The sequence below is a fragment of the Neodiprion lecontei genome, chromosome 5, assembly GCF_021901455.1.
Source record: "Neodiprion lecontei isolate iyNeoLeco1 chromosome 5, iyNeoLeco1.1, whole genome shotgun sequence".
Lineage (NCBI taxonomy): Eukaryota > Metazoa > Arthropoda > Insecta > Hymenoptera > Diprionidae > Neodiprion > Neodiprion lecontei.
This window is the reverse complement of record NC_060264.1, coordinates 15,708,151-15,733,332: the sequence shown is the minus strand read 5'-3', so window position 1 is coordinate 15,733,332 and position 25,182 is coordinate 15,708,151. Positions and strand designations below refer to the sequence as shown.

Here is a 25,182-nt window from a genome sequence, read left to right as displayed (position 1 = left end):
AAACCCAAACAAACCTTCGCGAAAAAAAACAAACATGCCCACAATCGTGCAACCTCAGACACGCACACACAGATGCATGCACACTTTTGTTTAGGTTTGTTTGGGTTTGTTTGGGTTTTGTATGGTACCTTCCGGACAGCGCTAAATAGTCAAAAATGGAGTTCCAACATGAAAACCACAATCTGAATCGAAAAATGTTTCTTACAAAAGTTGTTAGTTTCAATGCAATGCATTGTTTTGTCATAAAAAAAAGTTAGGTTTCCCTTAAAAAAAACCATGTCAGCCATCGTAGCGTCGCTATTGTAAATTTGGGACCTTCAACAAAATTTTTTTTGAACGTCCCCCTTTGAACTCTAAAACTTTTGTTTCAAACAAAATTTGATCAGAGCAATATTTTTCGAGATAATTTAGATGTAAGATTAAAATGGGACACCCTGTATATAGAATGTAACTCGTTCGACTTTCAGAATCGTGATATCTCAGAAATGATGATTCCTAGGAAAAAAAGTACCGGGACCATTTTTGTGGATAATTTTATGATCTACAATTTTGGTCGAAGCTATTTTTTTGATAAAATTAACCGTTAACGAGAAAAATCGAAAAAACCAAAAATTTTAACCTTTGACCTTGAATAACTTTTTTAGCACACATGGGATCGATAGGGACTTTTTTGTTTTTCTTCACAATGGTAAACCCAAGGTCTCTACCAAAATTCAGCTCTGTCGGAATTATTGTTGTTCGATCACTATTTTTATGTCTAAATTGACCGGACTAACAGGCATTGGTGAAAATATCAAATGTAAGCTATTCAAATGGCGTTATTCATATGTCGTTTTTTATTTTTCCTATTGTGTTCTTTAGTTTGTAGGTTGTATTTTTTATTGTTTCTATTCCCGACTCAATCATAATGTTATCTCTTTTGACCTGAATAGTGGGGCGAAAGTAGTATATTAGTCCCTCTCAACTCTTCTCCCGCATTTGCGGGAAATGTGGCCTTAAATAATTTTTTTAGTTTTCTCTCCTTTTCTTTTTGTATTGTTCGTCGACAATTCGCCACAAGGGAAGGGGCGTGTCTAAAAGACCGGCGATATGTATCGTTATAAACTATCAATAATATTCTAGCCTGCAAGCTGATAAAATGATCACACTTACGCATAAATAAAAGAATTATAATGATTTTTAATCCAAAATTCTGTAAGTACTCAACAAATTGATGATATTTCCAAGAATGAAGTAGAAATTTATTACACTCCTTAAACTTGATTGAAGATGGATTTCCGTATGAGCATAAATATTGATATTACATGATCGTGTAATATTCAATGACACATTCTTTCCGTTTGATAACATGTAAGATTTATGCATTTTTTCCTGTGGCAGCCCCCCTCCACCTCCACCACAACCACCACCGTAGGGGCTCCGCCCTGTAAACTCTAAATCAGGCCTGTGCATAGAGTAGTACTCTACTGCAGGGGGGCAATCCTTACGTCTTGTCGCGTAATGTACTCAATGTCTGTTTTTATTCCCTATTGTATGTATGTAATATTTATTGCTCCCCTTGGGGTTACAAGGACTTCCCTTTTCCTCTTCCTTTACAATATTTTTACATGTTTTCTTAACCTATTCTTACCCTATTCTTACTTCCTACCTTATCCTTGCTTAATTTCTAATTGCCTGTGCCCTGTGCCGTTGCCTTGCCATTCCCTTACTTTCCCTCTTATCCTTTTCTTATTCTTTATCCTTATCTTTACTTAACCTTATCCTATTTTACCTTATTCTATTCCCTATTCGTCCTTATCCTAATCGACTTCCATTTCCCATTCATCTCTCACTCTTTCATTCTCTTGTACATCCCTGATCCTTTCCAGTTCTCTCATCCAGACTTCTCCCACCCCCTCCTCACCTAACATCTCCCTCACCACCTCCTGCCAGCTTTCCCCCCTTCTACCCCAGCCCACGCACCTTTCCCATACGTGCTCCCATGTTTCCTCCTCCCCCCCGCACATTCTACACCTTCTCTTTTCCTCTTCTTCCCAGTACCTTGCCTCCTTCATCTCGCTTCCTAATCTAAATCTTGCCACCCTTGTCCACCTGCTTTCCCCCCATCCCTTTCCCAGATACCCTGATATCCCTTCTCCTTTCACTAGCCTGTACCATCTGTTGTATCTCGATTCCCTTATTTTCTCCCACCTCTCTTTTCTCTGTTCTTCCCTCTCTCTCTCCTCTATTTCCCTAAACTCCATCTCGCCCCTCTCCCTTCTCGCGACTACCTCTCTACTCTCTGCTCCCCTTTCCGCAAAGAAACTTTCCCTTTCTCTTTCCCATCTCGATCCCTGCCTCCCAGCTTCCGCCTTTTCCCTTATCTCTTCCCAGCATCTCCTAGCTAACTCGCTACCTTCCCCTCTCTCCAGCTTCCTTTCAAAATTCCATGCCCTTCTCCCTGCCCTAATCTTTAGCTTCTCCCTCTGTAATTCCTCTCTTACTAAATATCCCGGTGTTCGCCCATCCACTCCTAATGTCCATCTCAAAAATCTATCCTGTACCGCCTCGACCGCCCTCCATTCTCTCCACCCCCATATCTCCGATGCATACTCTATTACCGTCCATACTAGCCTGTCAAATAACCAAATCCTTTTTTCCCAATCCCTCCCAAACCTTCTTTTTCCTATTCCCCATACCTGCCTCATTACTACCCCTGCCTTACGTACTCTCTCTTTCACCTGTGCTTCCTGTACCCCATTGCACTTTACTCTATACCCTAGATAGCTGAACTCTTTCACCTCCTCTATCTTTTTCCCTTTCCATCTCCAATCTATGTTTTTCCTTCTGCCGCCTCCTTTCCTAAATCTCATAATCCTTGATTTCCCTACATTTACCGTTAGCCTTTTCCTACCCATATACCTTTCTAACTTCCTAATCATTACCTCCATTTCCTCTTCACTTTCCGCTAGTAGCACTATATCATCCGCATAAGCTAACGTACATACCCTGCCGCCGGCCAACTCCACCCCCAACCCTTCTCCCTCTCCCCATTTCCTCTTCTAAATCCGCCAGCAGCAGGTTGAACACATGCGGACTGAGCGGGCATCCCTGCCTTACCCCCCTCGCCGTCCAGAACGCCTCTCCTACCTTTCCCCCGCTCCTCACCCGACTCTTTGTTTCCTTGTAAATTTCCTCTATCCTTACCCTTAGCCCTTCCCTCACCCCTCTCCTTTCCATAGTCTCCCACAGCACCTTCCTGTTCACTGAATCGAACGCCGCTTTCAAGTCCACAAAGAACGCCACCATCTTTTCCTTGTCCTTTCCCACCTGTCTATTGATTAAATAATTAAGTACATATACATTGTCAATTGTACCCATGCCTTTTTTGAATCCCGTTTGATTTTGCGGTATCAAGCCCTTCTCCTCTACCTCTCTTTCTAACCTATCCGCTAATGCCATCGCATACACCTTATATAGAGTTGGCATTACCGTCACCCCCCTATACTCTTCTACCCTTTTCCCCTCCCCCTGCTTTACTATGCGCGCTATCAATCCCTCTCTTCAATCCTCTGGCCAGCCCTCCCCCACCCAAACTCTGTTACATGTTTTCCATATCCACTGCTCCATTTCTTCCCCCCCCCATACCTCCATACCTCGCTAACTATTCCATCCCCCCCTGGTGCCTTTCCATCCCTCAGCTTTCCGATCACCTTTTTAATCTCTTCCCTCTGCAGCTCCCCTTCCCCGTCTCCCTTCCTATTTGCCATCCCCCCGCCTTCTGTTACCTTGCTTTCCACTCCGCCTAATAATCCTATGAAATACTCCCCCCTCTCCTGATCGCCTATGTCCTCATTCACCCTCTTCCACTTCTTTTTTTCCCTGTTAACTATCTCCCATACCTTGCTTTCTGTCCTTGCTTCCGCTGCTTCTTTTATGAAACCCTCATTTTCTTTCTTTTTCCTCTCCTCGCATAGCCTATTATATTCCCTTCTTTCCTTTCTACACGCGTCCCCTTCCCCCTCCCCCTTTCTCCATTTCCCTAGACTCTGCCTAACTTCCGCTTTTTTTCGCCTACATTCCTCATCCCACTATCCCTTTTTCGCTTTCCTCCCCCTCCCTCCTACATCTAAGGCTCGTCTAAACTCCCTTATTCTTTTCTCTATCTCTTTGCCTACATCCGCTTCTCCTATCCCCTCCCATTTGACTTCTGTTCTAAACCTCATCCTACCCTCCTCTGTCCAGTCTCCTCTACTAGTTCCCCCTACTATTTTTTCCTTCCTTGTCCTAGTCACTGCCCCCCTCATCGACACTATTACCGGGTGATGATCCGAGTCAACCCTATCCCCAATCTTTATCCTTTTGACCCTATCCCTTACCCCGCTGTCTCCTATAGCGTAGTCTATCACCGTCACCTCCGCCCCACCTACATACGTAAATTCTCCCTCCTCATCACCCTCTATGTTCCCGTTCATTATTGCCCATCCTGTCTCTTCCGAAAATTGCACCAGCTGCTTACCTTCCGAGTTTATTTTCCTGTCCTTTGATTTCCTACTCCTACTCTCCTCCTCTCCTTCCCCCCAACACCCTCCCCCCTCCTGCCCTGTCCTGGCATTAAAATCACCCCCCACTAGCACTTTTGCTCCTCCCTCTACCTCTTCTGCCCGCTCCTTCAATTCCCCTATCTTCTCTTCTAGATCCCCATTTACGTATATTCCTATTACTACCCATTTTCCCCCCCTACACTTATTTTCCTTATTATCATGCCCTCTTTCACCTCTTCCCTCCCTCCCTCCCCACTCACTATCTCCCTTCTTACCCCTGATAGCATTCCGCCTATTGCTCTCCCCTTCCTATTTTTTCTCACCGTATACTGCACTTCCCATTTATACCCTGCTGGCAACTTATTCCTAATCCTTTGCCACCCCTTTTTTTCTATTCATGTCTCCATCAGAAATATTACATTCCACTCCCCTAGCCCCCTCCAGAAATCTTCATCCTTTCTCGCGAGCCTCGCCACATTCCAGAAAACTACTTTCCACCCCTCCCTTTCCGTCTCGCCTACTCCCCTCTCTCTCTCTCCTCTTTCTCTCCCTCCCCCCTGCCTCTGCCCCCCCCCCCCCCCCCCCCCCCCACTGCCCATTCCACCGACTGCCTTTCCCTACGTACCCCTTCCTGTGCTTCTATACTTCCCTCTTGTCTTTCCTCGCTTGCTGTCCTCTCCCTATCGCTTTCCCCTACTTTTCCCCTCCCCTCCCTTTGCCTCTCTTCCCTCTCTCTCCCTGCACCGTCCCTAAGCACCTCTCCTATCTCATCCCACTTCCACATTTTCCCTTCCATCCAGATCTTTGCATACCCTATACTTACTCTGTTTCCCCTTCTCTCCTCGATAGCTGCTATCTCCCCCAACTTCCATTTCATTCTCCTCTCTGCCCAGGTGAGATCCTCCTCTATTCTCTCCTCCCTCCCTTTGAGGAGGCTTTTTCTTCCCATTACCTGACTCTTTTGCTCCCTATTTCCTAGCCTTGCTATCCATATCCCCTTTTCTGCCCCCTTTTTCGCGCTTACCTCCCACATATCCTTTACCTCGACCTCTACCCCTATCACTTGCATAATCTTTTTCAACCCTTCCTTTTCTCTTCCCTTTTCTATTTTCGCTCCTCTCAATACTATATTTCCCCTTCTTTCTTCCCTTTCTTTCCTCTCTATGGCCCACTCCGTCTCTTTTAACCTATCTACTGTTACCTGCGCCACTTCCGCATTCCCCTGTACCTGCCTTTTCCCCACCGCCCTCTGCACTCTTCTTTTCTAATTCTACCAGCCTCTCCTTTACCCTTTCCATCTCCCCCCCTCTCGGCTCTTCTACCTCTTCTAGTCTTTTACCCAGATCCCTTATCATTTCCTTCATCTCCCCCCTCTCTACTTCCCACTGCTCTTCCCTTCTAGTCATTTCGCCTTCAATCTTTTCCATTTCTTCCCTGATCCCCCTTCCCCGCCCTTTGACCTCCTCTAGACCTATCTTTAGCTCTTCCCTAATCAACCTTAGCATATCCTGTATACCCCCTCCCTCTTCCTTCCCTTCCTCCCCTGTCTTACCCTCCGGCGACCGGTGCACTTTCCTGCTTTTCCCAAATACTCTTTCTCTTTCCTGCATCTCGTCTACATCCTCCTCCCCTTTTTCCCCTTCCTCCTCCCGCTTTCTCTTCCATAAATCTAGCACCGTCGTCGCCGATCCCAGACTATGACTCCTATCCCTCCCTAACGCTGCTACTGCACCCGGCCTACCTTTCTTTTTCTCCTCCTCTTCCCTGTTCGCCCCTTCTTTTTGGTCACCCGCGTTACTCATATTCTTTCTCTCCGTCACCGCTCCTTACCTTATCTATCTGCCGCCTACCTGTCTCTACTCTATCCCCCTTTCTATTCCCTAGATGTCACCGCCTATTCTTATCTCATCCGAATCGTTGCCCTCCGCCGGCTCTTTCTGCCTAACCTCAAAACTCTCCCCCTTCTTTCTTTTTCAACTGCCCTTCCCTTCTATTCCTGCCTCCCTGTTCCCTTCACCCGACCTCATGTCTATGTCTTTCCCGCTCCTTCTCTACCCTATTTCCTTTTCTCCTCACCTTTGCTATCCTGCTCAATTCTCGCCTTTTCACTCACACTCTTTCGCACACCTGCCACTCACATTCAAAACGGAAACGGAAGTCTCATTCCCTATTGTATACCTAATGATAAATAAATACTTGGTCTAATTTTCAAGGGTATGACCTGATTTGAGAAGCGCGATGAAGTTTTTACTGCTTCTTGGATTTCGTTTGAGTTTCTCTCAAATTCAAGAAGAAGGGTAGATCTGTATATTTTCGCTGAATGTTTAAAACAAGTTTCAACAGAATGGAATTATAAACCACTTTCAACCACTTTTCCTCAAAGATTGGCGCACATTTCATAAATTTGATCGAGATCATGATACAAATTTTTTTTTCAACTTCAAATGAGACTAAGAAATTGAAATGTAAGAAAAATATATAAAATGTATAAGAGAAACATGAAAATATACAGATACTTCATGACTGGTAGTATTCGATTGCGCTTATAGATTTTGAAAATATGTAGGTACAATACATTGAAGAGCAGACTTCCTGCTTGAAAATTTTATATTATCTAACCTAATTTTATTAATTTGTTTCTTTCAAAGTAAACTATGGAAATCTACTACTTCAAGCACTTCTGGAGCACTGGTGGAGGCCGTTACATGGTGATGATGAAAATGAAGGAAATGTTAATGACGGAAATGGTCCAACGCATACGAGAGGAGGGAATCCATATTTCTCAGTACCTGGACATACGCCTGTTATCTTCAGGTATGTCTTGGTTTACAACATTGACTATGCACGGTAATTTATGTGCAATATGAATACATTTCCGAGGGTAACTACCACTGAAGTGGCTCCAAGTGACTTGATATGCCTTATTTTGTCTTGTACACTTGGGTACCTCTATCAAGCTGGCACCACCACATAAGAAATATGAAGTTTACCATATAAAACAATTAAATGCTAATTAAATACCGTAACGCCAAATTTGTCGCTCCGCGTTTATTCAACAAAAACCTGTGGCAGTGCCAGCTCAGAGGCAAGCTAGCAGCGCCACATCGAAATATCTACTAAGGGTAAGTGATTTCGAAAAAGTAACTATACGTTAGTATTTTAATGTGTGACGGGTTTTGAGTCCGCACGAATAATATGGGTGGGGAAGACAATTAGAGACGGGGCGGATATAATCGGTAAAACTTGATGTGTATATTTGTGACGGGGGGGGGGTGTACAGGTGTTGCGATCGGGGGAATGAGTCGACTTAAACTAGGAAAGGTACAAAAGGGTTGTAGACGTTAGTGGTGGCTGATCACGCCTCAGCCCTTAGCGTTCCTTAATACTAACTTACAGATACGCGCGCGGGGGGGGGGGGGGGGGGGGGGGGAGTGTGAGGTGCCGGGGAATGTGAGGTAGGGAGGGTTGGTATTGCCAGGGGACGGGGAATGTCGCGTGACGGGGAGTGTGAGGTCGAAAGGGTTGGTATTGCGAGGGGAGGAGCAGATCGGCTGTAGAGTGCAGGCTAACCTGGTGTCGTCAACGTGTGTGGGTGTGTATCGAGGTGGGGTGGAGTGTAGTTGGGCCTCTCCGGTTCTCTCTCCTGGAGTCGTCGGCGTGCGTGTAGCGGGGTTGTATCGGTGTGTGTATTTGTGCTTCACTCTCTTTCTTTCTCTCTCTCTCTCTCTCTTTCTCTCTCTCTTTCGCTCGTATCCTTGGCGTCGACGGTGTTGCTGCGTTTACGGCCGTGATCGTACTGACTCTCGCGCTCGGCTCTGCCGAGCGTCGGGGCTTCGGTGATGTTCGGGTCTTTCCCGACGGGACAGGGCTCACCCGTTCGGCTCTTCCCCGCGGGTTTGGGGTTTGTTGTGACTTGCACTCTAGGTGCAACGTCACAACTCCCCCCTCCCCACGCGGGGCGAGGCCTATAGGGTGAGCCGGTTTCGGTGACGCATTTTGTGGTCCTTTCGTCTGTGTATTCTCCTTTTGTTATTTTTGTTGTTTTTGTGTTGTCTGCTCCGATCTGTCGGGGTTAAGGGATGGAGGTTGGGTTGTATTTGCGGGGTGTGTGTTTGGTGTGGGTTGTGGGTCGTCTTGTATCTACTTATTCTACTTAGTCTCTTTTTTTTTTTTTCTTATATACACTTATTCTATTCTTATATTATTTTGTACTCGAATTTTTGGTTTTGGTACGGTGGTTCTCGTCGGTGTGGGTCTTGGTGAGTTTTTGCGTTGTTCTTTGTACCTCGTGGCTCGTGGTTTCTTCTCCCTTCTCTTCTCTCTTTTTGGGTTGTGTTCTGTTTCTTTGGCCTCCGTCTGTCGTTGTTCGTCCGTCGGTTTGGTGTTGTTAGTGTATTTGGTGTTTTCTGTTTTGTCCCTTTTTTTTTTTTTTTTTTTTTTTTTTTTTTTTTTTTTTTGTATCGTATTGCGTTCCGTGTTGTGTGTGCGTCGTTGTTCGTCCGTCCGTTTGGTGTTGTCAGTTTGTCTAGTGTTTCCTGTTTTGTTCTTTTTTCTGTTTCCGTATTGATTTTCGTTTTTTGTATCGTTTTGAGTCCCGTGTGGTGTGTGTGGCTGGTTGGGGTGTTTATGTATGTTCGACTGTGTCCGTGAGTGAGGTGGTGTCGGTGTTACTGTCTGTGTCGTTGTCCGTCGTTTGTGTTTGTAGTGTGCCTGTGTGTGTGGTTTCGATGTGTATGACTGTCTCTGCGGTGGAGGTGGTGGAATCTGTGTCGCTGTCGGTGTCTGGTGTGTTGTGGGGTTGTGTTTTGTGTGGTGCTGTTTGATGTGTGGTGTGTGGTTGGTGTGTTGAGGTGCTGGCTTCTGTTTCGTCAGTGTCTGTGCGTTCGTGTGCGCGTCTAGTCATGTATCTTTCTTTATGTGCTCGTAATTCGTCGTGTAGGGTGCTTGCTGGTACTAAACTTGCGATTATGGCTATTATCTCGGGGGGTGGTCCTGTGTATTGTTTGCATGTTTGTTTTGTCTGTGTCGATTCTGTGTGTCTGTCCATGTTAGCGAATGTCTGTAAGATCCTGTCCTCTGTCTTCTGTGGTGGTCTCGCGAATCTGGTGTGTGCCCATTGGGGGGTCGGTGTGGGGGGTGGTGTGTACCGTGGTGTTGGTGTGGGTGTGGGGCGTGTGGTTGTATGGGGTGTTTGTTTCTTGGTGGGTGGGTGTGTAGTCGTGTGTGTGGCCGTGGTTCGTGTGGTGTGGATAACTGTTGGTGGGTGTGTGATAGTTTGTGGTGGGTGTGGTGTGTCTGTGTTAGTTTGTGTGCATGTTTGTATGTGTTCTGTGTATTTGGTGCCCCGGACCAGCCCGTTGCACTTCGGGCATTGCCTTGGTCCGGAGGGTGTAATTGTGTGTGTGGTCATCGTTGTGTGTGTTTGTGAGTGTCTCTGTGCGGTTGTGGGTGCAATGGTTGTTGTGTGTGTTACTGTCGTGGCGGTCTTTGTTACCTGTGTGTGTGTAGTGGGTGTCGGTAGTAGAGTTCGTCGGGTCTCTGTCCGGTGTGTGCCGTCGCGTCCGTATCTGTGTGGGTGTGGGGCCTGTCCTGGTGTTTGTAGTAGTGGTGTTCTCTCTGTGTTTGTTGTTATTGTCGTCGGTCTCGTCAGTCGTAGTGTCATTAGGGCCGGTATTCTTTGTTGTTTATTTTCCATGTTGTGTTTCTGTGGAGTGAATACACATGTTAGTTTATTTTCGGGGTGTGTTATTTGATTATGTATATAATTTTAGGTCTTCTATATGACATTTTCCTATATTTCTACCGCTCTCTGTTGTTAATTCGTATATTGTGGGTGAGATTTTTCTAGTGATTATGTATGGGCCTATGAATTTTTTATTTAACTTAGCTGTCGTTCGTTCTGGTCCGGATGAGAGTGTGTGGTTCTTTTTTAGTACCCTGTCTCCTTCCTTGAATTGAATGTCTCGTCTTCGTAGGTTGTAGTAGTGTGCTTGTTTTTCGTTTGCTTCTATCAAGTGCCTCTGTACTTCGTCTCTAAGTATTTGTAGTCGTCTTAAGTGGTCTGTCCATCTGTCTGTGTCTTGTAATTCTACTTCGTCGTGGTTCTCTAACTGATTTCTTAGACATTGTGTGGGATTTAATTCCCTTCCTAGGTTTAAAAAGGCTGGTGTGTGTTTAGTTGATGTGTGTGTACATGTATTGATTGCGAATTGTAAGTCTTGTAAGTGTATGTCCCATTCTGTGTGGTCGTTGTTTACGTAGGCTTGGATCATTGTTTTAGCGGTTCTGTTGACTCGCTCTACGGGGTTGGCTTGTGCGTGGTATGGGGGGATTGTTGCGTGTCTTATGTTGAATTTTTGTGTTAGTTCGCGTATGAGTTTGTTTATGTATGGTGTGCCGTTGTCTGTCAGTAGTATGCGTGGTGTACCCCATCGTGATATTACGTGTGAGTGGAATGTCTGTTCTACTGTTTTGGCGTTTGCTTTGCGTGTGGGTATGATTTCCACCCATTTAGTGTATAGGTCTTCGAACACTATGATGTATTGGTTTCCCTTTTTTGATCGTGGGAGTGGGCCCATGATGTCGGAGGCTACTACTGTCCATGGTTCTTCAATAATTCTCATGCCCATTAGTCCTGCTGGTCGCGCTTGTATTGTTTTTGTTCTTTGGCATGTGTCACATTTTTTTATGTAGTTTACTGTGTCTCTGTACATCCCTGGCCAATAATATGTTTTTGCTACTCGTTGGTATGTTTTTTCGATCCCTAAGTGTCCTGCTTGTGTTACGTCGTGGTTTTCGTGTAGTATGTGTGTTATTTTGTCTTTGGGTATGACTAGTTTCCATGGGTTTGTGTCTGGTAGGAGGTTTGAGTGTAGGGGGTTCGGGCGGTGGAAGTATAGTTGATTGTTTCTGATTCGCCACGACTCGTTTTTCTCTGGGCGTGTTTGTACTTGTGTTTTTTTGTATGTGTACCACTTGTCTGTCGTGTCTACTATTGTGTCTATGTGTTCTTCGTCTTCGTGTCGTCTTGAAAGTGCGTCTGGCACGTCGTGCATTGTACCTTTTCTGTGTGTAATGTCAAAGTCGTATTCTAATAGTTCTAGTGCCCATCGTGCAAGTCGGCCTGTGGGGTTTTTTAATTGTCTAAGCCACTTTAGTGCGTGGTGATCTGTAATGACTTTGAAGTGGTAACCTTCCACGTAGGGTCTGAATTTTTTGATGGACCAGAGTACCGCCAAACACTCTCTCTCAGTTGTTGAGTATTTACGTTCTGCCTCGCTTAGCGCACGGCTAGCGTAGGCTATGACATGCTCTTCGTCATCGAGAGATTGTGTTAGTACGGCACCTATCCCTGTTCCGCTAGCGTCTGTTTGTAGTGTGAATGTTTGTGTGTAGTCTGGGCATGCGAGTGTGGGTGGTGATGTCAGTGCGTGTTTGATTGTGTTCATTGCGTTTTCTTGTTCTTCCCCCCAGTGCCATTTCTGGTCTTTTTTCAGTAGTCGTGTTAGTGGTTCTGTAATGTGTGCGAAGTTAGGTATGAAGCGTCTGTACCATGATGCCATGCCAATTAGTCTCCGTAATTGTTTTATTGTTTTTGAGCTTGGGTAGTTTTCTATGGGTTGTGTTTTGTCGGGGTCTATGTGTAGTCCGTGTCTGTCTACTATGTATCCGAGATATTTTACTTGTGCGCATCCGAACTCGCACTTCTCTGGGTTTATTGTCAGTCCTGCGTCTGTAATTCTTTTTAGTATTTGCTCTAGTCTTTGTAAGTGTTCGTCGAATGTTTGTGTTACTATTATGATGTCGTCTAGGTATGCGAATGCATATGGTTCGCATTCTGGGCCTTTGAGTCTGTCTAGTAGTCTTTGGAATGTCGCTGGTGCGCCTGTCAGTCCGTATGGCATTCTTTTAAATTGAAATAAGCCCATTCCCGGGACTGTAAAGGCTGTTATGTGTTTGCTGTCTTTGTCGAGTGGTATTTGGAAGTATGCTTGGCTTAAGTCGATTTTTGATATGTACTGTGCTGTCCGTAGTTTGTCTAATATTGCTGTCATGTATGGTAGTGGGTATGCGTCTTTTTTTGATACTGAGTTAACCTTCCTAAAGTCTAGACAGAAGCGATATGTGTTATTTGGTTTTCTTATCATGACAATTGGGCTCGACCATTCGCTTTCTGATGGTTCTATCACGTCTTCTCTCAGCATTTTGTGTATTTCTGTGTGGATGGCTTCTCTAATTTTTGGTGATACCATATAGTATCTTTGTTTTACGGGTGCGTGTCCTTGTGTGTCTATTTTGTGTTTAATTAGGTGTGTTAGCCCGAGTTGGCCTGGTAGTGTTGAGATTTTCTGCTGTATTGTCGTCTGTAGTTGTGTGTGTTGTGATTGTGTGAGTTCTTGTATTCCTGCGCATATCTGTGGTTCGGTTTCTTTGTCGGTTTGTGTGTCGTCTGTTGTTTGTGCGTTTGTGGGTATGATTTTTTGATTTGTGATTTGTGTGTTCTGTGGGTTGTCTTTTTGGGGGGTGTTTTCCGGTGGTGTCTTTGTGTTGGGTGGTGTTGGTGTTAGTGGTTTTTGTTTTATGGTTGTTTTTTTTTTTGTGTTTTCATGTCTTTCTGTTGTTTTCGGGTTTGTTTGTTGTTTCGTTGCTTCTAATTTTTCTGCTGCTTTTGCTTGTTTTGTGTGTGTTTGTGTTGATTGGTGTCGTGATTCTCGTGTTTGATGTATTTGTGTGTATTCTTTGAGTGGTGTTGGTAGTTCTTGTGGTCTAGTTTGCATGTGGTAGTGTGTCTGTGGGTCGTCTATCAGTGACCATGTGTTTTTTCCATAATTTATTAATATTCCAAATCTTATTAAGTCGCTGTTACCAATGATACATTGCGAGCCTAAGTTTGATATTAATCCGAACTTAATTTCTTTTGTTATGTTGCCGAGGCGTATTGGGAGTGTTACTGCTCCTTCTATCGTCACCTGTGTTCCGTTTCCCATTGTAGCTGTTCTGTCGGGTGTGTTGTTTATTTGTGTGTCTGTGTTGTGTAGTATTTGTATTACTTCTGCGCCTAGGTATGAGTGTGTTGCGCCTGTGTCTATTAGTGCGTTAAATTCGTGACCGTGTATTTCGATTCTGATGTGGAATCTACTTTCCGTTATGTTGTTGTCTGTCGTAGGTGCTACTGTTTCGGGTGTGTTTGTGTTGTTTGTGGGGTTGCCCTCCACCCTTGCTGGGTCAACCCTTACTCGTTTCCCTGGTTCTGTGTTTGTGTGCATTGCCATCTGAAGTGTCCGGGTTGGTTGCAGTTGAAGCATCTGCGTGGTGTTGTGCCTGTGTTTGGGTTCGTTTGTGTTTGTTGCTGAGTGTAGTGTGGTGAGTTATACGTGATTGCGGGGTATCGAGTCTGTTGTGTGTTTTGGTTTGTTTGGTTTCGTCGTATGTTGTATGTGAGTGTCGGTGGTATATTTGGTGTTGGGAGTATTGCTGGGCGGGGTTGTGTTTGTGTGTACTTTAATGGGATGTATTGTGTGTGGTGTGTTTGGTGTGTGTAGGTTTCTCGCGGTTGTGTGTAGTTGTTTAATATTGTTTGTCTCGTGTTTTCCCATTCGATATTTGCTTCCCATTCTTTTGCGGCCATTTCCAGTTGGTCGAAGTTCGCGAAATCGTATGGTTTTATGTATGCCTTGTATTCTATTTTCATGTTTCTGTATGCCAGGTCTAATTGTGTTCGTGGGTGGTATGGTGGTTTTAGTTGTGATAGTAGTGTTCTAAATTGTATTAGGAATTGTGTGATTTTTTGTGTTGGTCCTTGTACGTAGTTTCTGATTTTTTGTTCCAGTCTGTCCCTATGTTGTATGTCTTGAAATGCGTGTGTAATATCTCTCTCGAATTCTTCCAGTGTTCGCCATTTGCCTCTATTTAATCTGTACCAGTTTTTTGCGTCACCTTCGAGTATCGGGCTGAGGTTGTTGATTAATTGTGTATCGTGTATTTCATAACCCGTTTGGTAGTCGCGGAGATTTTGTAAAAATTCGTCTATGTCTTCGTTTGTGTCTCCTGAGTATTTTATGTTCCATGTTTGTATTGTTTTCATTGCCATTGCTGGCTGATTCCAGTATGTACTGTTTGGGTTTGATGTGTGGTTTGTGTTTGTGGGATGTATTGACTGTGTGCTGTATATGTGTGGATCTTCGTATACGTTTCTGTCGCTTGGTGATGCTCCGAGGTCTATTAGGTTTTGTATAAGTCGTGTGTTACGTGTGTTGGTGGCTAAAAATGTGTCTGTTCCTGTGAAGTGTCGGTTCGTTTGATTGGTTGTTACCGTGTTAGTTTGCGTGTGTGTAGGTGTGGGGATTGTATTGTATGTTTGTGTGTGATTTGTTGGTTCTGGGCTTTCTTGGTGTTGAATTTGTGTACTGTGTAAATTGTGTGTATTCTCTATGATAGCTGCATCGATTCTATTTATTGTGTTTGGTGAATTTATCGTGCCTCGTCTATTTATTTCCTGCGGTTGGGTCGGCGTTTGTTGATCTCGTGTCGCGCGCGGCCCGCTCTGTGTCGAGTTGTTTTGGTTGCGTTCGGGTGTGTGTATGTCCATGTGTTCGCGCGCTAGGCCTTGCGGTTCCCTGTGTCCTTGGTCTGCCATTGTGTGTATCGTGTTTGGTAGTGTGTGTGTTCAACTGTCGTTATTTGAATTTTCGTGACTGTGTAGTTTTGTTTCGTGAGTCTATGTGTATTTTGTTAGCGTTTATTCCTGTGTTTTGTCTCTTAATTGTTTGGATTTGTGGTAAAAATGTGGGTAATTTACGTTGGGCGCCAATTTGTGACGGGTTTTGAGTCCGCACGAATAATATGGGTGGGGAAGACAATTAGAGACGGGGCGGATATAATCGGTAAAACTTGATGTGTATATTTGTGACGGGGGGGGGGGGTGTACAGGTGTTGCGATCGGGGGAATGAGTCGACTTAAACTAGGAAAGGTACAAAAGGGTTGTAGACGTTAGTGGTGGCTGATCACGCCTCAGCCCTTAGCGTTCCTTAATACTAACTTACAGATACGCGCGCGGGGGGGGGGGGGGAGTGTGAGGTGCCGGGGAATGTGAGGTAGGGAGGGTTGGTATTGCCAGGGGACGGGGAATGTCGTGTGACGGGGAGTGTGAGGTCGAAAGGGTTGGTATTGCGAGGGGAGGAGCAGATCGGCTGTAGAGTGCAGGCTAACCTGGTGTCGTCAACGTGTGTGGGTGTGTATCGAGGTGGGGTGGAGTGTAGTTGGGCCTCTCCGGTTCTCTCTCCTGGAGTCGTCGGCGTGCGTGTAGCGGGGTTGTATCGGTGTGTGTATTTGTGCTTCACTCTCTTTCTTTCTCTCTCTCTCTCTCTCTTTCTCTCTCTCTTTCGCTCGTATCCTTGGCGTCGACGGTGTTGCTGCGTTTACGGCCGTGATCGTACTGACTCTCGCGCTCGGCTCTGCCGAGCGTCGGGGCTTCGGTGATGTTCGGGTCTTTCCCGACGGGACAGGGCTCACCCGTTCGGCTCTTCCCCGCGGGTTTGGGGTTTGTTGTGACTTGCACTCTAGGTGCAACGTCACAAATGCTAATTAGAAGCTCCAAGAATACCCAAAACCTGAATTTGATGCTCGCCGTTTGTTATTTTCTAAATATTTTCTTTCTATTATCTGTGTGAAGCTGGAATTTAGTAGACTTTCTAATCTTAGGTGATATTACGAGATGTCAAACCATCAGAGAAATCGAATTTTTGAGTATCGAGTCATTGGTTGATAATTGCAGGAATGGCCCATACGTACTTAGTCAATAATTCTGGATTACTATGATGTACTTCTTCCGATGTATTGCTGTGAAATTCGATTTAACGCCTTGTTTTGCGTGCGTAAAATGTGATTTCACACACACCTGTGGGTAAAATATAAAAATTTAAAATATATTTTTCAACTTCATGAGGCAACTAATATAAAAAAAGTGAACATGTATTATTGTTTACATGAATTGTTGAAGTTAATAATATAAATCATAATTTATTTTCGAAATTCAAAAAGGAACCACTAGAAACAGAACTGCCGATGTGAAAACGGTGAATATTGATTAATTATTATGTGATTGATTGAGGCTGCTAATACAAATTATATGCTATTTGGAATTAAAAGTGCAATCAAAATGTGAAAAAATGTGAATGTTGATTACTCATTCCGTGAATTGTTGCTGTTACTAATAACAAATAAATGAAAGGCAATTATTTCCTTTATATTCCCACAAATTTGTCTTATTTTTTTTTGATTTTTGGAAGTATTTTTTTTAGATACGGGGGTTCATACTGGCTTCCCATATCAAACTTTTCCCGGCAGGAATTACAAGATATTATGTGTGCTATGTGCGGCGATCTCCAAAATCCGAAACCGCCAACATTTACCCGCACTCGTGTCCCGATTACACTGTTACCTTCGAATATCGCCGGCATTGTTTTCATAGTTGTATACTGCAAGTAAGAATCAGTACATGGTAAAGAGCAGGGTAACAAGTACGTGCAAATGGTACCTTTGTGAGTTCCGTTACGTTGTTCCTACATGTACGGAAATAAAACGTCGATATTTCAATGTACATATAATATTTATATATGTCGGCGCAAGTAGTCGGCAGCTTCAGCGCTTGACGCACGTACTATTTTTGTTTTGATTTTAGATCGTATGAGTATCGACTCCAAGTTTGGAGTTTTGTAACATAGCAGAGGACAGGTAAGGTACTTTGCTAATCCCAGAAGAACAATACAGAGTTTACTTTAGGGAAGTCGACACAAGGGAGCTCAGTTAGAGTCCGAGGCTCAAGAGTGAACGACCAAGAGGGTCTCGAAATCCCTACGCCTATCCGCTGCTATGATAGTCTAATTAGATATAAGAAGGAAGCATTCCAAATAAGATGAGCGACTCCCCAGACCCCGACTATCCACCTTCACTAACCCCAACATATACATAAAAGAATAATGAATCTTATCTAAGGTTCATATGCGTTTTGAATCTAAAATTCCCTGATTTTTCCAGGTATTCCAATCTGAAAATAGAATTTTTTCAGCAACCTTTCAAAAATATGCCGCTGGTGATGACAATTTCTGTAAACAATAATACTAATACCTACCTTTAATATTATCTAGTCACTATCAATTTACAAAAAACAGCTTGCGATTTTCCATAAAAAAAAAAAAACGAAACAAGGTTTAGTATTTAGTGACGTACACTTCGGGACAATGAATCTGAGACGGCTAATTTTATACACTAGACAGTTACGTTGGCAACACAGTAAAACCTACAGCGATATAGTCGGCTGAGCGCGAAGGAAACTCAAACTTGATAAACATAACATAACCCGTGACCGTCAAATCTAACCTTAGACTACTACGAGGATAATGGCTTGCTGACGTGTCAATCCACCAAGTAGATATTGCGATGTGGCTCCGTCACAGGTGTTTTTAAAAAAACGCGGAGCGACAAATTCGGCGTTACAGCATTTAATCAGTATCTAATTAGTATTTAATTATTTTATATGGTAAAATTCATATTTCTTATGTGGTGGAGCCAGCTTTACAGAGGTCCCTTGGGACTAGGGGTGGTCATCCTCTCGTGAAGGTCTTGAAACTGTTGAAACTATTCCCAGATGAAGAAATCACGTACCGAGCTTGTTTGCTTACAGTGAGGTCGGTGGCAGGACTCTGTACAGATTGCTCGTTCGCGATGCAGCTGGAGAAACGGAAGGCGTTCTTCTAAATGAGACTGTCCCTCCCTGGGTGGTGGACATCGTTGTGGATAAAAATCTACCGAAATTTATTAAAATTCCCTTCTACCTTTTGCCACACTCCACCTCTGGGGTGAAGAGTTTGAAAAAGTATGTTTTATTTCTTCTCTCTTTGATGTTGAGTAAGTTGAGTAAGCTGAATAAATTTCTAATCGAATGTAAATAATGGAATATCAATGTTTACAGGGATCGCCTGATTGCCAATGACTTTATACAGGTACGCAAAGTTGCCGAACACGTCTATGATAAGGTATTGGGGGCTGGAAGTGATTCAGGTTCAGTTACTGGTGCTGGAAATACGGTATCAGGTGGATCTCCAGCTGGAGATAGAACGAACGCTGACTCAAACACGGATAACACATCGTTGGCAGAAGAGAAAGTTGAGTTGCTCTGCAATGACCAGGTTTTGGATCCATCTATGGACTTGAGAACGGTAAAGAACTGTTAAAATATTCACACGGCGTCTTATTTGTCATTTTTCATTTCATGACAAAATACTCCATCTCGTTTATACTTCCAGGTGAGACATTTCATATGGAAGAGTTCTGCCGATTTAACACTCCATTATCGACCAATCAAATAGTTAAAACCTGGACCAGAGCCCTCGAAGACTTATCGATATACATTGCGACACTATGGCATTACGGCCAATAAAACTCTGAGTGAGTACTTCATTTAATCCTCGAAAATTATTCGCAGAAGACTTGTAAAGTGTGTATGCGGATGATAATGCAGTGAGTCGAGGGCGATGATTTAAAGATTTTTCAACATGTCAATGACTATTCGAAAAAAAGTAAAAACTATTCCAAAACTTTTCTGACGTTCACTTCTAGAATGTAGTTAATCCCCAGATATATTGGAAAAATTATAATCAGTAAACTATCTAAGTTTTCACATGTTGCCACTGAGATTCGAAAATCCGTGAATAAAGAGCATGTAATATATTAACATATTGAAAATAGACAGTGTCACTGGATGATGGCAGATTCACGTAAATTCAGACAGAGGAGCCCAACCTAACTAACATGATCTACTTTTAACACTTGATGGACAAGGCAACGTTTGATTTTTTACATTTAAAATATTTACAAAAACTGCCATTTTGCGATATTGAAGTTTTGTCTCACCCATTACCTTAGACGGTAGATAGGGAGTTCGGTATGTAGGAAAATTTTTGCCACTTCTGAAAAATTACATGGAAAATACGAAGAAAATATGAATTTCAATGACTGTTCGGTTTTTTCATTGCTACGGAAACCACTCAAAACTGGATGTATCAATATTTTTCTACTGTTCTTTATATTCACTTTTTATATTCGCATCAAACTTTTTTACCGTTTTTCAGTGCGTAGGTATGGCGATAGAATTTTAAGCTGTCTGTCGTCACTATTCAAGTTTTCACTACACACCTTGATGATATTACTAGATATTACCATTACTAGATATTGGGACAACGAAACAATTCTCGTCAATGGAAGTACGCTACATATTAAAACTCTGACATCTGCAGAAGCACACAGAAATTGGGAAATTTACTAAGTTCAGTTTAATTAATTCATTGAGATACGTAATGGATGTTTAAAACTTGAGATCAACTTCAAACTTCGAGTGGGCAGTGACTGTTTGGAAATGAAATTAGATAAGGCCAAGGTTGGGATGTTCGATGACCACTTGAGTAGATAATTTCATAGTCGACTATTCCATTGTATTCGTTAAGTATGAATGGGCTTCACCATCTGAATCACAAGTTGGTAAAAAGAAGAAACGTTAAAAAAAAATTCAGCTATATTATATGCGCCAATGAAGACGAATGAAACAACGTCTCTATGATGCAATGAAAATGAATCTAAACAAATTCGAATAACATAAGCTATCAACAAAGTGAGAAAATTTTTTGTAATTAAAACGTTCAGAATGATTGAACTGGTGTTTTTTTTTATCGTATTCTAATGTTTTTGAGATTATTTTATTTATCGGATCGCCTGAAAAACATTTCACAAATAATTATGTCTGGAGTTGATGAAAACAGATTTGTGTAAGTATTGCATTACAGATGTTCATGAACAGTTACGTTTGTCCATCATACCTACACTATAACGTAAGATTTCCGGAATGGTTTTGCAATAATCCGTGAGGATTCGAGAATGAGGAGGTCAGCGAGCAACACGAACCTGAAGACACTAGAATCGGATAAAAAATACCGGAGTTTAATCATATTTAACGTTTCAATTATAAAACCATTTTTCAAATGGTTTATATTCTAGCTTGTATTATTTGCATTTGCTCAAATTTATTTCTTTCAGATCTTAGGATTATATTTTTATTCGTGGTTACTATCAATGGTGCTAATAACATTGATGGAGATTCGTTGTACCGTTTTTTTTTTATTTTTAACTTTTGACTTGGACCTTATTCATCTGCAGAAATTACGGGTAGCTGAAAAGTACATCGGATGAATGTAGTGCTAGATTTTGTTAATTTCATAATTCTAACTAGAATGAATCTGTATAGAGTGTTAATAAAATATTTTCGAATGCATCAGTTTCACTTGCGATGAATGTATTGACAAGATTCTTAAAAATTCATACATTCAAACTAGTTTAATGACGATGATACCGATAATGTAATATCTTATTATGTTCACGTAAGTCGTACCATTCACGAAAAATTCACATGTCATTTGTAAATAGTCTTTCCTGTCTATGTACATGTGAGTATATAATTGTAACAATGAAAATTTTCGAAAGAAACATTTTGTAAGCTAGCGGGCATGAAACATTTTCATTAGTTTAAAAATATTGTCTATAACTTGAAGATTTGCTTTGCAATCAGTTTCAGGTAACTCATCATCGCCGTGCGCCACCTTTGTCATCTCATTTAGCCAAAAAGTTTTTGCCTTTTTAGTGATCTTTGCCAAATGTAACATATAGGATATGTAAAATTGAATAATCCTTAAAACGAGTAATTGTGGTGCTTTTCTCATGTAAGCCAAAATCTCTCTTGTCTATTAGGCGGTTTCACTAACAACTGCAGTCTAAACAGACAAAATAAAACCTTATGAAGCCGAGAAATAAATACATGTCAATTTATAATCAATCAAACTGTATCTAAGCAGCCAAAGTAATGTTAAACATTCGCCAAATAGTTTTACGAAATGATGGGTCACACATACTAATTAGTCTATGGTTATGTTTGTCTATACTGTGTTTCAATTTTTTAAAGAAGTACTGTTATTGCATTTACTGTTGAAGAAAAATTTACAATCAAGGAGATGCTACATTTGAGTAAATAACCATGATTGCAGGTTTTCGGATGTCGATTGGACGGAGTATCAAATTAAATTTCCCTCGACCACTCGATATTTTAGATGTTGTATAATGGCGCTGGTGTTGAAAGGACGTCTGTTTTCAACTACCTTACCCATAGAGCAACCAAGTTTCTCCAACGTTGATGGATTTCTGTAGCAAGTCCCATTTCATGAATTGTAGATTGTTGAATGCCTGAAAGACATAGTAGATTATGCACCAAGAGAATAATCAGCTTTATTCCCGTGTTGAAAATAGGATTTTATTTCCAACTTAACTGTGACCAAATTATAGTAGATCAATAGTGTTTACTCCATTAGTGTTGGTAGATTTTATTGACTCCGTTCAAGCGTAATCAGGAAATGTACGAGTAAGGCATTTTCTCGATGAGAAGAAAAAAATTCAACTACGTTGTATTTCTCATTGGGAAAGTCATTCTACACTCATAGTGACATTATTAATTATTTAGCATCCTTTGACAAACATAGCACTCAAACTTTGTTCAAATCTTAATTCAAAGACTATTTTGCTCTGCTACTTGTTTGAATGGGATGATTTTTTTATGGAGATTAAAGGAAACCTCCGTTGAAACTAATAGAAGTCATCATTACCGCACGTTAATTGTAAGGAAGTTATGCCGATGAGAAAAATAACAGAAAGTGCAGCTTTTCCTTGAACATTTATTATCTTACGTATTAAAAAAAAAAACTCTTAGAAATCGAAAATATTACATATTTCGCGACGTTAAAGTTATTGCACCTTGTTATTAGTTATATGATTTTTCAGATCCATTTAGAACATAAGAAATTCATATTTGTAAATATTGTAGGCTGTAGATTGATATTGTCCAATAAATAAGAATCTACAGATTACGAGTTTATTCTGAAGATCATCGAAGTCATCCTCGAGGTTATCGTAGTCAATTGTACTTGTGAGATCTGATTCAACGTGTTGTCAAAATTGCTTGAGAAATAGCATGCTTTCCGTCTTCACCGTGAAACTGTGGCGGCGCTAGTCTGAAATCAAGAGGAACGCAGAAAGACACGAAAAAAACGTGATACTAACAGCAGAGAAATTACGATTTGTACGACCCTTTCCATTATAACGCGACCCGCAGGAACGCAGAAAGTTGTGAAAAAGACCCATAGAATCTACAGCAGAGAAATTACGAAGAAATCTCTCGCTCTCCGATTTTTCTTTAACTCTTCATCCATTGCTCGCAACGTATTCGGACTGCGCGCAATCGATTCTTCTAGCAAAATTACGTCGATATAGTGCAGCAAAAATTGATTTCGCTATTATTCAAACTCAGTCTACGCAAAAAGGATCAGGAACGCTGCCACACGGCAGCAGTATTTTTGTGTACATGGCGTTCAGCGCCTCTGTCAAGTGGTAGCGTAAATAACAGCCCTCTTAACTCCACTTCGCTCTTTTTAGCGGCCAATCTTTAGCGTCAACTTCAAACTCGCAATAAAACACGCCGAATTGACAGGAGTGTGGGATGAAGAACGAAGTCATAATATTAGGTTATTGTAAAATTAATTTTTATTTCGAACAGTTCGAAAAATATTTTCATGGCATTCAATACACTGTTACGTTCTGAGAAGAACGTTGCGAGAAATCTATTCTTCACTGCGTGATTTTCGAATTCAGTTTTATTTACAAACCTTGTGGTGTTTAGGTCTCGGTATGATTTCTCGCGCAGCCTGTCTTGATCTAGAATTATGTTTTGGGTCGTGCCAGCTCACTATGCGTGATTGAAATAATTTGTTTTATTTGGTTAATATTCTCTTTTGATGTCTGCAAGACGATTGTTCTTGAAGAGGCCAATCGGTGCAATGCTGACCACATCGTTGCAAGAATGCAGATTTGAATTCTAAATGATACTTTGTGAATTACTCATCTTCTCTTTTCTCACGTTCCTTACGTGTGGTCAGTAAAGTTTCACGAGCCTGAGTTCCGTGAATTTGGATTGTAGACCCACATGGTCTATGTGTGAGTTGAAATTAAAGAAATAAAGTGAATAAATGATAATGATATATACTGGGTGACCACGATGAGGTGGCCACTCCCCTCCAAAATCTAGCCCTGTGATATTTTGAGAATCTTGTTGCATGATTCTTGAAGGAAATGCGACAATATCTCCGATGGCGAGGTTGTGACACTTTATTCTACTAATGAACAATTCGTTAAAATAAATAAATGAATTAGAGGTAAATAACAGAGACAGTGTTGTAAAAATAAGATTGTAAAGATAAAATGGTAGAAATAAAAGTGTAAGCCTAAATAATCAAAAGTAATTCATTCGTCCAACCGTTTACACAATTTAAAAATACGCCTTCGATACACAATACGTTAAAAAATAAACTGCTTTCCTGGGCTTAGTCTTTGAATGCTGTTGTCAGCTTCTGCCACATTCGAGTCACTTGCCTTTCCTGTTCTTGTTCGTTCTTTCGCTCTCGTTAGCTAGATAGTTGGAATTCTTATGTGCAGCTTCTGGTTTCACAACATCGTTACCACTGATGTATCAGTTGTATCCGGAGCTTACACACATTATAGTGGCGATAATAGCAGCAAGGACCGGAAACTCAGCAAATAGGCGGTGAACTTCGTATTGTGAATACTGAACTCTGAAACTTTGAAAAACACTAGACTTTCAACTACTGCAGAGGATTATCGTTAGCGGATTGTCCAGTTTGGCGTCTTCTCGAAGAGTCCCTTGCTTCAGCTTCTACGCTCCGGATTCACCGCGCGTTCCACTACACTGATCAAATATCAATTCTCTCTCGTCGAGTCACATCCGAAACATTTTCTCTTATATTTGAATACTTGTAATGTCACAAGGTCGACATTTTTTTGAGATTAACCGTTTTTGCGTGTGAAAAAATATTTTCGATTTTGGGACTAAAAGTATGGTTGAATTTTTTTTCGGAAAATACGCAAAATCCTAAGTGCGCATATCAAAAATTTTTCAGGATCGGTAAAACCCATCACTTAGAAATAAATCTAAAATTCGAAATTTTTGTCGAAAATTCAGTACTTACTGGCGGAACAGGTGGAATTGAAATATCTGGCAAAATCGACCAGCGCCAACTTCACCAGAGTCCAGGTAGCGGTACACGATATGTCATTGACGATTCTGCGCAATGGGTTTCGTCGGACTGACTTTCTCTGTTTGCAGCTAGGCGAGCAGCAAGATTAGTAGTTTGAAAATATCTGCATTGAGACAAGCGTGACAAAAACGTCCGCATTTAAAAATATAAATGATAATCAACACGAAAACAGCATAACATGAGGTTCAGCTCGGAGGTTAGCGGACGTTCGCGCGTGGCCGATCCGGCTGATCAAGATTCCGTTATTACCGTTTGCCGACGACGGGATGATGTAGCTCAAAAATTGCAATTCTTTAGTATTTTTTAGCTTCGGAAGGCTTGAGATCCTTATGTTCGCACAGTTTGAACGAGTCTATCGAAGATTCTAAAATTTTCGAAATGTCAAACGTGTTACACGCCTCACATTGGGATTCTTTATTCCCATCTAATATCTTATGTAAAAATATACGGGATAAGT

At 41.9% G+C, this 25,182-nt stretch overlaps 1 protein-coding gene across 5 annotated transcripts in view; it reads left to right on the top strand.

Moving 5' to 3' along the window:
- The window catches only part of LOC107227284 (WD repeat-containing protein 48), a 503,573-nt gene that overhangs the window by 65,923 nt on the left and 412,468 nt on the right, over positions 1-25,182 (top strand). The window contains exons 8-12 of one of the 5 annotated variants that reach the window (XR_006904707.1): positions 7,172-7,337; positions 18,206-18,397; positions 18,494-18,740; positions 18,828-18,969; positions 21,612-22,482. Coding sequence is in view for 1 of the 5 variants with exons in the window: in XM_046741750.1 (XP_046597706.1) it covers positions 7,172-7,337; positions 18,206-18,397; positions 18,494-18,740; positions 18,828-18,890 (668 nt within the window). In the remaining 4 variants the exon portion in view is untranslated. Of the gene's footprint in view, positions 1-7,171; positions 7,338-18,205; positions 18,398-18,493; positions 18,741-18,827; positions 22,483-25,182 lie in introns of those variants that run through there. The other 4 variants (XR_006904706.1, XR_006904705.1, XR_006904708.1 and 1 more) reach the window with 4 other exon arrangements.